Here is an 18,218-nt window from a genome sequence, read left to right on the forward strand (position 1 = left end):
TCGTGGTGCCTGTTTCCTGGGGCAGGCGGGGAGCCAGGGGCACAGAGCCTGGTGCTGAGGGCTCCTGGGCTGGGGGTGACAGGCAGGCAGGATGCCAGGTCCTCTTTGTGGGGGGCTGCCCTGTGCACTGTGGAGTGTGTAGCTGCATCCTTCACCTCTGCCCACCAGATGATGGCACCTCCCCAGTTGTGACAACAGAAACGTCTCTGATGTTGCCAGCTGCCCCCAGTTGTCCAGGAATGGGTGAAGCTCACAGCACAGGGGTTGGGGGGTGCACTTGGGCCCCAAGAAGACTTTAGGGAAGCAATTGCTTCTGGCCGGGTGGTGTGACTGCCTGGTGGTCAAGACCGTCTTCCAGCTGCATTTCGCCAGTTCGCCCTCCCAGGCTGTTTGCAGATAGGAAAATAAACAGGTCCAGCCTTCATTACCCCTCTCCTGGAGCAAATGGCTGTTTGCTCTCGGTGAGTCATGGTTCTGAGGCCCAGGCTCCTGGAGAGCACAGCACTGTGTCCAGGCTGTGCTCCGGTGGCCGTTCACACGGACTGTGGACACCTGTGGCAGCTACCTCGGTGTCAGCGCACTGGGCGGGTGTCAGCAGGCCTTGGTCCCAGCTTCCCGGAGGTGGGGGTCCCCTGAGTGTCCGTGCCCCTGGCTGTCAGATAATTCAGTGAGTGCTGGAGAACAGTTCTAGCCCAGGTTACCTGTCAAGGATGTCACTACTTGTCAACTCACTGCGGCCTGTGTGAACTGCCCTGCCCTGCCCAGGAGGGCTCTCCTCGGGGCTCCCCGTGGGCACCCACGAGGCTGGCAGGGCACTGGGGCTTCTGGGAGGAGGTGTGGTGTGGAGGGGCTGGAATTGCTGGGTGGGACGGGACATGAGGCCAGGCTGCCTCGGGAACCTGCAGGGTGCTCCAAAAGGGGATCCCAGGTGGCAGGAGGCCAAGGGACAGTCAAGTCCGGAGAAGGCGCCTTGAAGGTCAGGTCCAGGGCCACACCATCGTGGCGGCTCAGCCCGGGACGAGCTAGGCATGTCGACGCAGGGGGCCCAGGGACATCTGTGGCCTCCACATGTGTACAGGGGGCTGAGCAGTGGCTCTGACACCACCAGAGCCCAGGGCATGTTGAGGAGCAGTCCTGGGGGAGGGGCAATAGTCTGAGTGTTGAGTCCCAGCAGGAACTGGGAGAGAGAGGAAGAGGGAGAGCGCCCTGCACGGGTGAAGGCCTGGAGCGGGGCTGCAACGCATGTGGCGTTCAGTGTCCCTGTGCAGAGGGTGTGTGAGGGCTGCCTGGTGGACAGAGTGGAAGGCAGAGGCAGGAACCAGACACAGCCCCTGACGGGCTGCATAACTAAAAGCACAGAGGTCTGGGCTGAGCAAGGGGGGTCCCGTGTCCCCCACAGCCCTGGCTCCTCTGGGAAGCCCCCATGGGAGGTGTCTAGAAGGCTCTTCTTCTGGGTGATGCCTTGGGCCCTGACCTTTCAAGCCACCCACAGCCCCTCAGGTGCCCACGCACACTCATGTGATGGCAGTGAAGGCCCGTGCCTATGGCGAAAATAAAAACTCAACTGTTAGGGACTTCACTGCCCCTGCTGCAGCCCCACTGCCCTCACCTGGGCCTCTCTGGCCTCCCAACCCAGCTCCCTGCTAACCCCTCCTGGGGCTGCTGGCTCCTCTGGCTCCATCCAAGGTCCTAACACCTGGCCCTTCTCCCCCCTTACTCCCCATCTAGCTCCCTCCTCCATCTTCCCTAGCCTGTTTCCGCCCAAGCCTCCTGCCTCCACTTCTGAGCCCAAGGAGCTTCCCCTCTGCTCCCTCTCCAGGCTCCTGCCAGACCCCACCACGTGTGCCCTGGGTGTGAGCCTCAGGACAGGCATCCCGCCGATGCTCTGCCCCCAATGCCAACCTGGCAAACACAGTGGGTACTGAGAAGTGGGAGCTGAATGGAAGGGGCGCGAGTGTCCCACAGGTCACCCAGATGCCTTGTGAGTTAGAGAAAGAGACGGCCCTGCCTGACCCAGCTGGCGGGGGTGAGGGTGGGGGTGGGGGTGGAGGACAGACCCAGCCTTGTGAGGAGGTGGGGGCAGGGGGTTCTCCAGGGACCCAGCAGAACCAGGAGGCCCCAGGATCCAGCGGGGCTATAGATAGCGGGGCTACGCGATAAGGACGGACAGTTCCTTGCTGGGGCCATGGAGGGGAGAGGTGGGGCCCAGAGCAGGCAGCTCCAGCTGAGATCACAGCCGTGAGGCCCCTGGGGGCGGCTGCAGTGCCGAGCCCCCCACACCCCTCGGAGCCCGTCCTGCAGACCATCAGTCCCACCAGCGGGCTCTGCTGCGTGGGGGTGCATCCCGCAGGCCGGGCAGCCTCTGAGCACACAGGGCTCTGTCATCCCAGGAATGTCTTTGATCAGGTTTACACTGAGGGGAAGCAGAGCAGGGCCTCTAATCCGTTCCCACAGTCCCAGCGCTGGCCCCCAGCCCTGAGCCACACCAGGGCCCAGCACACAATAGCCAGAGGGCGGGGGGCGGGCAGCTCCAGGCTCGGGCCTTGAGGCCCACATCTGGGGGCACTGTCCCCGCCACTCTCCACTCTCGAGGAGGATGGGGAAGAGAACTCTGCAGCCCTCCACTGTCGCTGCCGTTAGCCCTGAGCCTGTCAAAGACAGCAGCGACCATCAATCCTTTTCTACCTCAGCTAAGGCAGCTGGGACACGTCTCCACCGCAGGCTCCTGAGAGCCCAATGGTCTGACCCCAGGACCCCCACCCTGGAGCCCGAGGGCCGGTTTCCCTTCCCAGCTGCCATCACGGGAAGAGAACTGCTCACGTTCATTGAGCAGACTGGGCACCAGGCACGGGTTAGTGTCCAACGTAAGGTTTCTCCCTAAATCTTGAAACAACCCTCCCAGGGTAGGTGACAGGCAGGGGGCACACTGGTGAGTGGGCCCTCCGGAGCCCCCCTTCCCACAGGTGTAACTCCCCTTTTCCAGGTCAAGGGTCAGCAGATAGGCTTTACTGGCCACCCGGTCTGTCCAACCTCAGCCGCTGAGCAGAGCACCGCAGGCCATGGCAAACGAATGAGTATGGCTGCGGCCAGGCGAGCCTTCTCCGCCAAACGGGCAGCAGGCTGAGTATGGGCTGAGGGGGTTGGCTTTCTGGTTCCTGTGGCAGAGGAGAGGCGAAGTCACCGAGCCAGGGTCACACAGCCGGGAATGCGTCCGGGGCCAGGGCGGTCTCGGGAGCCTGCACTCCTGTCCACCCTGGGCTGCCTCGGAGAAGAAAGGGCGCGGCCTTCAACAGTGGGCTTGAAAATGCACAAAGCCTGCATCTGACTCCACCCAACGCCAGCGCACACTGCAGCCCAGACTGAGAAAGGGGCCTTGTCCGTGTCCTGGGGCTGCCGTAACAAATGACCACAAACTGGGTGGCTTCAAACAGCAGCAGTTCTCTCACAGTTCTCGAGGGTGATCGTCTGAAATCAAGGTGTCGGGTCCCTGCTCCCTCCCGCTCCCGGCGGCTGCGGGCACACCCCCCAAGTCCTTGGCTAGCTCATTGCTCTGATCATGGCCTCCGTGTCCTCGTGGCCATCTTTCCCCTGTGGTCTGTCTTCACGGAGCTGGGGAATGAGGGAGTGGGAAGAGGGCAGGGACGGCTTCCTGGAGGAGGTGACCATCGCACAACTAGCTTTGTGAGTTTTCATGTGACCCTGAGAACACCACTGAGAACACCACTGTAATTTAGAGATATCAAAAACTATGATTAACAGGCCAGGACCTCCCAATTTCCAGTCATTCAGGTCCTTAATGAATGAAGAGAGGAACTGGTCTGGGACCCGGGGGACTGAGTCACTGAGCTGGTATGACTGATCACAGGACAGAGAGGCCAGAAGAGGGGCGTGCTTACCCCTGACCAGCGACAAGGGTTCCTAGAAACTCGGTCTAGCTCTCCAAGAAGGGGCTAGGCAGGCACAGTCAAGTCCAGTGTCTGGAGACCCTGAGGATCGCTGAGGCAGCTCAGCCCCGTGTGATGGGAACAGAGAGGAAGTGGCTGCCCACGCTCACACTAACACCTGGATGGGAGAGGCTGAGCTTGAGGGGGAGGGAGAGGAGGGACGCGGGCAGGAGGACCAGTAACTGCTGACAGGCGGCCGGGCGGGGTCACGGGGTGCCGGGGGAACTGACCCTTGCCTGAGCATCACGGGCACCATTCTTTCCCAGTAACAGTTTCTTTCTACATGTGCCGATGAAACAGGTGGACAGAACGCTGCGCCTTCCTCTGTACCTAGACCCCAGTACCCCAGGAAGTACTGGCTGGATGTCGAGTTATAAATAGTCCCAGACGGCCTTTTGCTTTAAAATACACTGTTTATTTTTTTTCCTCCAATTGTAAAAATAATACATTATAAAAGCAGATAACAGAAGACACAAAATCCACCAAGGAAAGCGGTAGAAACCCTGCCGCCCACCACCTGGAGAGCCCGGGTGGGGTGTGCGCCCCAAGGACCAGCAGAAGACAGTGCCAGGGCAGCACGGCAGGTCTGCCTCCCCCTCCCCGCCCCTCTCTCCCAGCCCTCGGCAAGGGCACGAAGTGGGAAGAAAATGCCTGTCAGCCCCGCAGGGACTCCCGGCCCCGGTCCCCACGCCCAGGATGGAGTTCACAAGACGTTGTGGATGGACGGCAAGCCTGGAGCAGACTCCTGGGCACCTTTTTATTCACCGTGCTCCCAGCTTCAGAGGTGCTCCCTCCAACAGGAGCAGATGGGAACGGCATGGCATCTGCCTGGGCACGTGGGGATGCGGGGGGGGGGGCTGGCGGGGAGACACGCAGAAGCACAGAGAAACGTGGAGAAACCATTCAGCTCAGGGAGGCCTGGCCCGGGCCTCTCCCTGTGCACGATACCCTCTATGTGAGACAAACAGGAGGACTCCGACCCAAAGGACCTGTGTCTTCCACACAGCGTAGCCCGTCATTTCGTCTCCAGTTTAACACGCTCCCCCTTAACCACTTTTAATGCTGCAAAGCCCCGCCCCACCTGCAACACCCAGCACGGCCGGCTCCGAAGTCCCGCTGGCCTCTCCTCTCGGCCCGGCGCCACAGGTCTCAGCCCCCCACCTGGAAAACGGGAATGACCCACCTGGAGGGCTAAAGAAGGGACCAAATGCAACAGGGAGGCACGCCACACAGTGCCGGCCCGGGCCAAGGTTCAGTAAATGTTACCGCACACGTCACCACTTCCCGTGCACTCACTACATGGCAACCCGAGGCTCTCGTTTCTGTAAAACGGTTCCTGAGCGCCGAGTCCAGCCCGGGGAAGCCGCTGGGTCTAGAAGCAGCAGGGCCCGCCCGCCGGGCAGGACCAGTGAGGCCAGCCAACTCCAGGCAGACAGGAGGGCTCCACCAGGGCCTCGCTCAGACTACAGGGCAGACGGGCTCAGGCCTGTGCAGGCTGTGGGGGCACCGAGGCGACACAGGCAGGTTCAGGGAGGAACCCTCCCTCGAGAACAATGAATGCCCCATCATTGTTTTCCTTTCATCAGTTTTAAGCACTTAGCATTCGGACATCTGTTCCTTCGTGTTTCATCTTTGTTCATCTGTCATCCTCAAAATGAAAGTCCAGAACCTTCCGCACTGATTTTAAAGTCCGGCTGAACGTTTAGTAATGAACAAAGCTGAAAACACAAAAGAGAAGAGAGGGTTTTTATAATCTTGTGTATTTTGACGCACAATTGGAGCATGACTACCTCTAGCTGCAGCTTCTGTCTCCGTCACAGGCCCTCACCAAGTCCACACAGACCCCTCATCGGTCCAAACAGCCCCCAGGGCCTGCACCGCTCCTGCCCCAAAGAAACACACGGTGGACAAACCTGTTTAAATTTCCCTCTAATTCTGTCTAAGTCTTCGTGAAGGTTGGCATAAGTAGGGTCACCGTAAGGGAACTTCTGAATCATGCTGATCAAGGATTCTAAGACCTTCATCTTTCTGCTGTAAAGTACAGAGATAAAGACTTTTAGTCCTTTGTACACAACAGGCTCAGATTGTGTAACATACGGCCATCACTCACTTAAAAGTAACAGGCGTGCTAATGGGCCGAGTTCAGAAGCTGGATGATTCATTTTCTTATTACACTAAACAATATTTGTTTACCTAGCAACGTGCTCTTGCCCACTCCCACGCCTCCACATCAAGTGCACTAAGCGGACAATATGCCTCCATCCCAGGAGTGGAGCCGGGGGACTGGGACAGCCCCCAACAAGCACCCGACCAGAGACGTGGACAGATCAAACCAGGCAGGACAGAGCGCCGGCACGATGGAGCCTGCTCTGGACCTGGGGGGTTTCTGGGACCTAGACACCTGGCTCCCAGAGTTCAGTGGCAGGTGAACCAGCAAGCCCCTCCCTGCAAAGGGCAGGCGCGGTGTCTGGTGTGTGAGTCCAGCTCCCGTTCCCAGGAAGACAGAGCTCTGGGCGGGTGGGTCTGCAGGAAGAGCAGCCCTGAGCGACCGCTCCAAGGAGCTCAGTTACTTAACCCTGAGCCTCAGTGTCCTCATCGGTAAAACGGGGCGTTCACAGTGACCCTACCGGCTTTCGAGGCCACAGATAATCTACGGAAAATGCAGAACCTAGTACAAAGTAGGTGCTCAATAAGTTTAGTGTCCTCGCTTCCACCAGACCCTGGAGGCCGGGGCCCCACCTGGGGAAGCTCAGGGTGAAAACAGCCATAAGTGTGCGCGTCTGGGTAACGTGCCACAAGGGATCCTGATGGGCACCGCCCCTGGACCACATCTGAGCATCTGCGTGTCAAGAGTATGCTAGTATCTGATTAATGGGAATTTCAAAGAATTTATCCTGGAGGTGAATCAACAGCAATTCGAAGCAACCAAGACCGCCTGCATGCCTGCTGCATCGCTGGCTTTAGATACAGGCGCGAGGGAGTCTGCCAAGCGAATCTCTGGACCAGGACCATGGTGGCCACCTCTCTGAGAAAGTGCAGCACGGTGAAAGGTCAAAGCAAGTTAATTAAAGCAACAAAGCACTTGGTTTCCAGGGAGATCGCAGGCAGAGGCCAGCATGTGGGAAACAGTCGTATTCGAACATGATACGAAGAACACCACCATTTCCAACTTTGCAAGCAGCGACTTATTCTTCCCTGGTCAGTGACACTGCTCCGAACACACCCAGCAACTTCAGTGTGTGCCAAGAGGGCGTGGACCGCTCACAGCCACCCCCGCTCAGCCTCAGCCCAGCATTGGTCTGTGTGAGGCTTCACCAGGCTGCTCACAGGGGCAAAGCAGCAGCTCTAAGTTTATGGAAGAGCTACGGCCACCAGGCGTAAAGCACCATCCTCAGTCTGAGATACTGCCATCCGTGGCTCCTCTGTCGTAAAGAGCCCAGTCCCACTGCGTGCTGATTCGGACGCAGGTGTTTCTCTCTCAGCGCCCTCATTTGGGACATAAAGAAGCAGAAGATCCTCTATCAGCTTTCTATCATTTTTTCAAAATTGTGCTGACCTACAAGAGCCAAAAGCTGCCGGCCGTTCCACCAGCAATTCCCCCGGCCAGGGCACTGAAACAGAGGCATCTAGGTTATGCTTCTGAGACCCTCAGGCACTGCTGGCAGGGTGGGGGCGGCCGCAGGGTGGGCTGCGGACATCCGCCTGCCGGTGCCAAAGCTGCAGTTCCTGCTCTCTGACAGACTAGGCACAGGGAACCCCTGCTCTGGGCAAAGATTGGAGCCCTGGGTGTGGGTCCAGGGCAACATGCCTCCACCCGCCAGCAGACCTGGCACTGGGGAGACTCGTGGAGAACTCCAGGAACGCACCTCCCCTCGTCCCTTCATGGATCGCAGTGGAGAGCCAAGCTCAGCTGTGACTGCCACCCAGTGGTGCCCCAGGCTGCCAGCCACTGTTCCAACCAGATCACCAGCCACCCCGCGTGCCCGCTGACTCCTCAGGGGAAAATCCCTGCAGAGGCGCCAGAACCTGGTCAGTTTCCAGCTCTCCATGCAAATGGATGGCTGGTGAGCAGACCAGCCAGAAGGCAAGCAACTTAGAACCAACCACTCAGCCGAAAGCATCCTGTTCTTACATCCGAATACAGGGGGGCCAAGCTCCAGAAACTCAAAATATCTCACATATGACGAGTCACTGAGACGGGAATGCCACCTTCCCTGCGCTGTCACCCACTCCCCTCACGCCCCTCCCAGGCCAGGCAAGGCCGCCAGGCATCGGAATGAAGACAGATGCTACGGGTCACACCGTGAGAACAGTTTAAAACGCCTGTGACAGCCAACAGCATGGTGCTTCCAAGTGCAGACGCCTGTTACACACACTGAATGCCTATCTCATTGGATCTGCTTGGCTACGTTAAAAAACTGGTGACAGTGAAGCCACCATTTCCGAGCCCTAGTCGTACCGTGACTACTGTACTTTGTTAGACATTCAGGTACAGGTGAGGGAGAGGATACAATCAACTTCAACATTATTTTACTGGCAGGGTATCTGAAGGCCAAGGACATGAGAACTCCTGAGAAGTAGTAACAACTGGTATTCATCAGACACTGAGAATGTGCCCAGGACTATTATGGTAATCTCCCCTTACCTCGGGGATACAGTCCAAGACCCCCAGTGGACACCTGAAACCATGAATAATACCCGATGCTACGTATATTGGTTCTTCCTACACACACACACACACACACACATACACACACACACCTCTTCACTTAAAGAACACACTCATGCTTCTCCATGGCGTATCCTGATTGCCGGCACCACCACTCTTGCACTTTGGGGCCACGATGAAGTAAAGTAAGGGGGGCCTCACACAAGCACTGCGATGTCAGGACAGTCGATCTGATCACCAAGGTGGCTGCTAAGTGACTAGCCCGCCGGCAGTGTCTGCAGCGTGGATTCGCTGGACACGGGGACCAGCTGTGTCCCGGGTGGAACAGAGCAGAACGGCATGAGGTTTCGTCACACCACTCACCAGGGCGCACAATTTAAAACTTGTGAGCTGTTTATTTCTGGGACTTTCCATTTAATATTTTCAGACTACAGATGGCTGAAACTGCAGATAAAGGAGAATTACCATACTATTTCCTATTAATTTCACAACAACATTCAAGTTCGGCCTGATTATTTCCTCCATTTTGCAGATGAGAAGACTGAGACATTAAGTGCCCAAGGTCATAGCAAGCTACGGAACCAGAACTCTTGGTCCATACACTGGAAAAGAAAGGAGTCTCGAACTTACCTGTCTTTCTCAGTTGCACGGCTGTGCAGGAGACATCTCCAAGCAAACGCAAAACCTTGGTAGCAGCCAATCTGCGAATTCACAAATATTTAAGAGTAAAATTAATATGCAACTGGCTACACTCGATTTCATGATCAAGCCCTCTAAACAAGAGGGGGGCGGAGGGCAGTGGTGCTTCTTGTATTTCTATTCTGGGATTAGGTGTCGAGCATCAGGACGGGGAGTTAGGTGAATTCATCAGTGGGGCGGCCAGTCTCCAAGCTGGGCCCATGGACCCCACCCCCTCCGACTGCACCAGGGTGGCCAGTATAACCAGAACCTGGAGGAAAGGGCACACATGACTTCTGAGGCTAGACACACAGACAACGTCACCTGTACCTTGCTGTTTTGGATCACTCACTCACTCAAGTGTCACGAGGACATTACAACAGACCCACAGACAGGCCCACCGGCGAGAAGAGCTGCCGTGCCAGCCATCTCACAAGTGGCTCCTCCTGCCCCAGTGGAGCCCTGGCTGGTCTGACACCATCATCAGGAGACCCCGAGCCATGAGCACCCAACTCAGCTGCTCCTGGCCTGCTGACCCTCAGAAGCTGGTGAGAACCAGTGTTTGCTGACCTCAGTCCACACGTTTTGTGCTGACTCTTTCTGCAGCAGCAGATATCTATCTCACGGTCATGCCTGCCTCGACTTAGCGTTCAGGGCCAGATGTCTGTGAGGGCCAAGGGTAAAGAGAAGGAAAACCATGGAGTTTCCACCTCAATGAAAATGCAGTGTTCCCACATGACACAGAGCAGTTATTCTGAGTAAGGACTCAGGTGGCTAAAGACACGAGGTGGCACCGTGACCCTCGCCAGCCATGGAGGTGGCTGCGGACTGCTCTTCTCACTCCCCAGCCACACGCACAGAGCATTATCTCCATCAGCAATACGTGCTGCCAGTTCTGTGCTAAGAATATTTCTCCACCAACATCCTGCCTAGTCAGAGCCATGGTCAGAGGCCTGAAGTGCTGGCTCGATCAGACTGACCCTCAAAGTAAGCTCCCAACGGTCCATGAGCAGGATCCAGGGCTGCGTGGGGACGGCCACTTACCTCAGACCCAATTTTTGCTCCGTACACCGTGCCATGCTGTCTTCCCTCTATGATGCCCAAACTACTGCCTTCTTCATAGCCTTCCTGGTACCCTTCCCCGTGGAACCTGCGACAGAGGAGAAGCGGGTTTGAGCAAACAGGAGGGAGGGCATTTTTCCTGGAAACACTTCTCTCCCATAATGCCCAGACCCAGCAAGACAACGCAGAGAAGAGTAGATAAAGTGCAGACTTTAAGTCAGGAGGCTTGGCTTCCAATCCCCGCTGTACCCCTTCCTACGTCTGTCCTCTGGCAAGTCACGGGACCTCCTGAAGCCCAACTGGCCCCTTCTGCGATGGGGAGCGTGGCCTCGTCAGTGAGTCCCACGCCTGGCGGAACACCAGGCACACGCAGGGAAACTCCAAAGATGCCAATGCAAGAGCCTCGCCCCAATATTCACTGAGTCTGGGGTACGACTTGGGAATCTGCTTTCCGACACCTCCTAGGTGACGCTGGTCTGCTGCCCAAGTCCTCTGAGTCTGAAAGATACACACTCAGCCAACCGTTTCAAAGAACTCTGAGAAATACACAGGGTTTCCCACCACATCGGAGTAGACTGGCAGAGGAAAATGCCACTGGGTCGCCACCAAGTGCCCGTGGGGCCTGGGGTATAATACCAGCTCTGACTCCGAGGGCTCAACAGCAGAAATGGCACCCTTTAACCCCCAGTCACCAAAGAGGAAAGGTGCTTGTCGGAGCCCCTAATGAGGCAGGGTATGTAGGTCTGGCCTGTTTGGGTGGTGTGACCCTGGACAGCGACCCTGCCTCATCTGTAAGACGGGGCGAATAACAGAATCTGCTAAAACAGATAACGGGGCGGGGGTTTGCAACGATCCGGTCGGTGTCAGATTCACAATAAGCTCGATATAAAAGTCAGCAGCGACTGACTGACATCTATTGCCGTCTCAGAGGCACAAAGCAATTCACAGCTCCTCTCGTCACAGCCCCAGGCGCCCCCGGAGGATCTGGAGGGTCAGGGATGACGTCTGACACATTCATCAGCACGTCCATGAATGCTGCCTTATGTCCTACCACGGAGGGACAAGAGAAGGGGGCAGTGCCCAGATGGCAGAGATCTGTCCCAGCCGCGGACGGGGCGTTCCTGGAGGAAGGCAGTCAACAGACCGAGCAGATGCCTGGGGCAGCCCCGCACGCGGAGGCGGGTTTGGAGGAGCAGCTGGGCACGTGGGGCCCGCCCCGCCCCAGCGGCCGAGGAGTAAAGGAGAATCAGCAGTAGCTCGGCCCCACACGTGTCCGCTGCTTCTAGGGCCACAGAGCGCTCCTCCGAGGCCCACGCCCGCGGGACACCAGGCCCGAGCGGCTACTGCACCCCAGTAGCTGAGAGCGGACCCGATAGGACGGGGACCCACCTGTTGTCCGCCATCACGATAGCGTCAAACAGGTCCTGGCCCCCGGCCATGGCGGCAGCCCAACCAGCCCCTGCCCGCGAGCTGCGCCACCCGGCGCTGCTACCACCACCGCGCGAGGCTCGGGAACCGACGCATCTCTACGGAGTAGGCGAACCCTACTTCCGGGTTCGGTTGCGCGGAGCAGGCCGGGAAAGGACGGCACGCCAGAGGGTCCAGCAGTGCCAGCGCGCGGCCGAACGCGTGCGCGGGGACAGCGTCGGGCGGCGAGGGGCGGCGCTGCGCAGGGACGAAGCCCCGCCCCTGATCCCCTAACCCCGCCCCCGGCTCCCACAGCCCCGCCCCCCAGCTCCACAATGGGCTTGTAGGGCCCAGCAGGGAGCATCGACCTCGCCGCGGGGTGGGGGCGTGGCACGTGTTTTAGGTTTTACAAAAGCGAACAGATGGGACTGAATTACTGGGAAGAAACTGGGAAAGTGAGGCTCTGCCCCGGGGGGTTGGGGTGAAAAGTTCCAGGAAGGGCCATTCCGGGTGGTCACAGGACCCGACCCTCCCCCCTTCTCCCACCCCCTCCCACCTCTCGCTGACCCGACTCACAGCGGGGGACACCGTCCAGCAGGACGTTGGACCTCAGACCCCACCAGGTCCACGGTAGCCGGAGCCCAGGGTCTGCGGGCCTTGGTTCCGGAAACGCAAGGCTGGCTGGCGAGGTGGCTGAGCAGCAGCCTGGCCGGCCTCACACTCGCTGGGAAAGGCAGTCATATAAATGTTGGCATCCCCTCTCGAACTTTTAAGTTATTTGAAAACTGGAAAGAGAAATTTCTGTGTCCTTTCCCCCCCTTGCCGTTGCTTGATTTTAAAGCAGAAGCAGAGTAATTCATAATTCGGGCAGAGTCCCGATCCAGTTGTACAGGAGGGTGTGTGAGAGCAGCGGGCGCCCCCACTGCACCCAGAGGCACCCTCCCTGCCCCCCCCCCCCCCACACACACACACTTTAAAAATCAGTATCTAGTTTTACTTCTCCCATTTGTCGTTTCCGGGAAAGAGACTTTCTGAGCACGACATTTTAAAAGGTGCTTCAGACTATCAGTGGAATATAGACATGAGCGCTGGAAGCATTTTCAAGGAAAAAAATAAGCCTAAAGCATGTAGGCTTTCATCACAAGCCCATTAAACACTCTCTGCAGGCCTCAGGGAGGCAGTGACGCGGGAACAGCAAGAAGGCCGCCGAAATGTCAGAAAGAAGACACCAAAGTGCCATTATTTGTATGTGTGATGGCCCAACTAGAGACCCCAAAATAAGCGTTTAAGACAGTCTCAGAATTGGTAGCAGCAAAAAGAAAAAAGAAAAAATCACTTGCTTTCTGTTATTCTAACAATAATGAGTAGTAGCCAGGGCATGGAGGGTGGGGAAATCCACTCTCAATAGTCACAATAAATTGCTTAGGAATAACAATTGAGCAGAATCTATGTGAAGAAAACTACAGCCACACCCTGATCCTTGGTGGGAACAATTGCAGCCAAAATTCCACATGATCTGGGGGAAATGTGTCAAAATTCTAAATGTCATCTGGATGAATAAACTGATAAGAATAACTATGGTTTTTTTTAAAAGAATGATATGGAGAACTTGCCATACCAGATATGAAAAATAGAAAGTTTCACATTAGTTCATGAAGAAACCAGATGAATGAAATAGAGTAGAATGGCCCAGAAAGGGATTCTCGTATGATATATGATAAAAAGAAGCACAAACTAATGGGGAAAATAAATGTGAAGCAGTTACGTTAATGGAAAAATTGGCTGTTTGGGAAAAGTCCAGTTCCATTTATATCTCACAGCATTCGTTAAAATAGTTGCAGACAAATTAAAGACTTCTTTTTTTAAAAAAGGACATGTAATAATCTGGTGGAACATTCAGGTGAGTCTGGAGATGCGTTTGTAATATATAAAAAGCCGTGGATAAAATCACACACACAAAAAAACTGTGATGCAAACTTCTGCACCTCAGAAGTGGTAATAAAATTAGAAACCAAAAGACAATCTGGGGATACATTTGTCATAAATATGTTAACTAACGGCATACTATTTCTGGTTTATAAAGAACTTGTGCAAGTGAATAAGAAATAAAAGCATCCTCGCAGGGGAAAAAAACCGGGCCTAATTCACAGAAAAGCACCGGGAAGCAAGGACCGCCTTAGGAGTGGGCGCAGGCGTGCATAGAAAGGAAAATAGGATGCTGCCATTACCTTTTACAATAGTTAAGAGGAAATTCTTTTTTAGAAGGGAAAGATCGTATCATTGCCCGAAGATGCATAAATTAAGCCACCTTTCATTCTGACAATGTAGAAAGATAGTAAGGGCGTTTTAAATGTTTTTAACTTTGACCTAGTAATTCCAGGTCTAGGACTTCATCTCGAGGAAATAACCAGGGAAAAAGTGAGTTTTTTGTACAATGATGTCCAGTGCAGCGCCATCTGTAAATGCCAGGAGTTAGAAACCGTTTACGGTGACCCAATGGTAAACCGATAGCACCTCCCCGCAGTCCCCTGGTGCACGGAGGCTGCTCTAACCAAGCAAGCCACACGGACCAGGGCTACACAATCACGTTTTTAAAAATAAGGAAAGTAAGCCCTGGCCCGTGTGGCTCGATTGGTTGGGCGTCGTCTCACCAAAAGGTTGGTCTGATTCCCCATCAGGGCACATGCCGAGGTTGCCAGCTCGATCCCTGGTTTGAGCGCATGGGGAGCAGTCCATAGATGTTTCTCTCTCATATGGATGTTTCTCTTTCTATCTCCCTCTCCCTTCCTCTCTCTCTCTCTCTCTCTCTCTCTCTCTCTCTCTCTCTCAAACTAGATTAAAAACTATATTTTAGCACTAGCTGTTTTGGCTCAGTGGATAGAGTATCAGCCTGCAGACTGAAGGAATAACAATTGAGGCTCGATTCTGGTCAAGAGCATGTACCTCGTTTGGGGGCTCCTCCCTGGCCCAGGCCCTGGTCAGGGCTCTTGCAGGAAACAGCCAATCGATGTGTTTCTCTTCATTGATATTTCTCTGTATTTCCTTCTCTCTAAAAATCAATGGGAAAATATCCTCAGGTGAGGATTTTTTTAAGTATATTTTTAAAATAATGAAGGTGAACGTCTTCTCAGAGAGTCGACGTGGTTTCCCACTTCAACAGAGCTTGGACGAACCCGGCGCTCACCCATCCCAGCCAGCCACCCAGATGCAGCCTTCGCCACCTCCTCACAGGGCCTCGGACAGCCCCAAGGCCCCGCCATGGCCACCACCGTCCCGCGCCACGCAGCGGCCCACCACGAGGACCACACCACGAGGACCACACCACGAGGACCAAGACCACGGCAACCACAATGACAGCGATGCTGGCCATGGCGACAGCGACGACCACCACATCCACCTCGCGAGTGCGCCAGAACTACTATCGAGATTTGGAGGCGCCATCAACCAGCAAATTAACCTGGAGTCCACGCGTCTTACGTCTGCTTGTCCCTGTCTCACTACTTTGACTGCAGTGACATGGCTCTGAAGAATGTTGCCAACCCTGGCCGGTTTGGCTCAGTGGATAGAGCGATGGCCTGCTGACCAAAGGGTCCTGGGTTTGATTCCGGTCAAGGGCTCCTGCCTGGTGGCAGGCCTGGCAGGCTCCATCCCTGGTAGGGGTGAGTGCGAGAGGCAATCCATCAACGTGTCTCTCACATTGATGTTTCTCTTTCTAGTGCTCGCGCGCACTCGCTCTCGCTCTCTCGCTCTCTCTCTCTAAAGCCCAATTAAGAAAATTTTTTAAAATAATGAAAGTGACAGTCTTTGTGGAGAGTGGCCGTGGTTTTCTGCTACAACAGAGCTTGGACAAACCCGGGGCTGTCCCCATCCCCGCCAGCCGCCCAGATGCAGCCTTCGCTGCCCCACCAGGCCTCTGCCACCGCCTCCCCAAGGCCCTGCTACCGCGACCATCCCAGCACCACGCAGCCGCCTCTCCTTAGCCGCCCACCATGATGACTACGCAACAACGATGGCGGCAATGACGACCACAGCGACAGGGACTTCCACCACATCTCGCAGAACGACAGCCCAGACTCGGAGGCCGCCATCAACCGCCAGGTCAGCCTGCAGCTCCACGCTTCCTACGCCTGTCTGTCTGCCTGTCCGTGTCTGACTACTTTGACCGCCAGGACGTGGCTTTGAAGAACTTTGCCAAATACGTTCTTCCCCAGCCTCCTGCGGAGCGGGAACGCGCTGAGCAACTGGTGACGCTGCAGCCCCGCCGAGGGGCGAGCCTTCCTGCAGGGTCTCCAGAAGCCAGACCTGCCTGGCTGGGTGGGCGCAGTGGTTGGGGTGATGGCCCGCGGACAGAGGGATCACGGGTCAATCCCATGGACGGAGGGCTCGCGGTGCGATTCCAGTCAAGGCCACCTACCTCCGTTGCAGGCTCCATCCCCTGGTTGGGAGTGCAAGAGGCAACCAATCAATGTGCCTCTCTCACATCAGTGTTTCTCTTTCTATCTCCCTCTCCCTTCCTCTCGATCTAAAATTCACTTGGAAGTATATTTTTAAAAAAACAATGAAAGGGACAGTCTTCGTGGAGCTGCCATGGTTTCCCGCGTCAACAGAGCTCGGACGAACTCGGCGCTCATCCATCCCAGTCAGCTGCCCAGATGCAGCCTTCGCCACCTCGGACAGCCCTAAGGCCACTGTCCCAGCGCCACCACCACCGCCACCGCCATCCCAGCGCCACCATCCCAACACCCCTCACCTAGCACCCCCGCCCCACTGGCCGCCATCCCAGCGCCATGTAGCTGCTTCTCCTTAGCCGCCCACCATGATGACCACGCAACAGAGCTTGGACGAACCCGGCGCTCACCCACCCCAGCCAGCCGCCCAGATGCAGCCTTTGCCACCTCCTCACAGGGCCTCTGACAGCCCCAAGGCCCCGCCACCGCCCCAGTCCCACCGCTACCGTCCCACCGCCCCCGTCCCAGCGCCCCTGTCCCAGCGTCCCCGTCCCAGTGCCCCGTTCCAGCGCCCCCCTCCCAGCGTCCCCGTCCCAGTGCCCCCGTCCCAGTGCCCCCGTCCCAGCGCCCCCCTCCCAGCATCCCCGTCCCACCGCTACCGTCCCAGCACCCCCGTCCCAGCGCCCCCCTCCCAGCGTCCCAGTCCCAGCGCCCCTCCTAGCGCCACCGTCTCAGCACCACCGTCCCAGCGCCCCTGTCCCACCGCCACCGTCCCAGCGTCCCCATCCTAGCGCCACCGTCCCAGCGCCACCGTCTCAGCGCCACCGTCCCAGCGCCCCCATCACACCGCTACCATCCCAGCGCCCCCGTCCCACCGCCACCGTCCCAGCGTCCCGGTCCCAGCGCCCCCGTCCTAGCGCCACCGTCTCAGCGCCACCGTCCCAGCGCCCCCGTCCTAGCGCCACCGTCTCAGCGCCACCGTCCCAGCACCCCCATCACACCGCTACTGTCCCAGTGCCCCCATCACACCGCTACCGTCCCAGCGCCCCTGTCCCACCGCTACCGTCCCACCGCTACCATCCCAGCGCCCCCGTCCCAGTGCCCCTGTTCCAGCGCCCCCGTCCCAGCACCCCCGTCCCAGCGCCCCGTCCTAGCGCCACATAGCTGCCCACCATGATGACCATGCCACCAGGATGAAGAGGGCTCGTCAATGACACCCATGATGACAACCATGGTGACAGGGACTACCACCACACCCAGCTCACCAGGGGGCTCGAACTCCTACTCAGACTCAGAGGCCGCCAGCTCAGCCTGCAGCTCCACGCTTCCCGCATCTGCCTGTCTGTCTGCCTGTCCGCGTCTCACTACTTTCACTGCGATGATGTGACCACGCAACGAGGATGAAGACCACGGTGACGACGGCGCGGCAATGGCGACCACGGTGACGACGGCGTGGCAATGGGGGCAATGGACCGCGGCAACAGCGACCATCTCCGCGTCCACCTCGCAGGCACCAGGACTACAACCCAGACCCAGAGGCCGCCATCCGCCGCCCCGCCAGCCTGCAGCTCCACGCTTCCTGCGTCTGCCCGTCTGCCTGCCTGCCCGTGTCTGACTATTTGACCGCCATGACGGGGCTTTGAAGAACTTTGCCAAATATCGTCTTCACAGCCTCCTGAGGAACGGGAGCACGCTGAGAACTGGTGACGCTGCAGCCCCGCCGCGGAGCGAGCCTTCCTGCAGGGCCTCCAGGAGCCAGACCCGCTGGCCGGGTGGGCGCAGTGGTCGGGGTGTCGGCCCGCGGACGGAGGGCTCACGTGTTCGATCCCACGGACCGAGAGGCCGCAGGTTCAATTCCACGAACTGAGGGGTTTCGGGTTCAATTCCATGAACCGAGGGGTGGCGGGTTTGATTCTGGCCAAGGGCACGTATCCTGGTTGCAGGCTCCATCCCCTGGTCGGGGTGAGTGCGGGAGGCAACCAGTGGAGGCAACCCGTGTCTCTCACACCG

At 57.2% G+C, this 18,218-nt stretch overlaps 1 protein-coding gene across 1 annotated transcript; it reads right to left on the minus strand.

Annotated features, from left to right (window-relative positions):
* Positions 1-4,349: 4,349 nt before the first annotated feature.
* LTO1 (LTO1 maturation factor of ABCE1) lies at positions 4,350-11,906 on the minus strand. The gene is made up of 5 exons (XM_070427709.1): positions 11,743-11,906; positions 10,336-10,441; positions 9,244-9,314; positions 5,858-5,975; positions 4,350-5,662 (listed from the first exon to the last, which is right to left on the minus strand). The coding sequence occupies exons 1-5, from the start codon at positions 11,790-11,792 to the stop codon at positions 5,594-5,596; spliced, it is 414 nt and encodes a 137-aa protein (XP_070283810.1). The 5' UTR covers positions 11,793-11,906; the 3' UTR covers positions 4,350-5,593.
* Between the last annotated feature and the right edge of the window lie 6,312 nt (positions 11,907-18,218).

This window comes from Myotis yumanensis, unplaced genomic scaffold (assembly GCF_028538775.1).
Source record: "Myotis yumanensis isolate MYYU_CA2020_CCGP unplaced genomic scaffold, mMyoYum1.0.hap1 SCAF_10, whole genome shotgun sequence".
In the NCBI taxonomy this organism is placed as follows: domain Eukaryota; kingdom Metazoa; phylum Chordata; class Mammalia; order Chiroptera; family Vespertilionidae; genus Myotis; species Myotis yumanensis.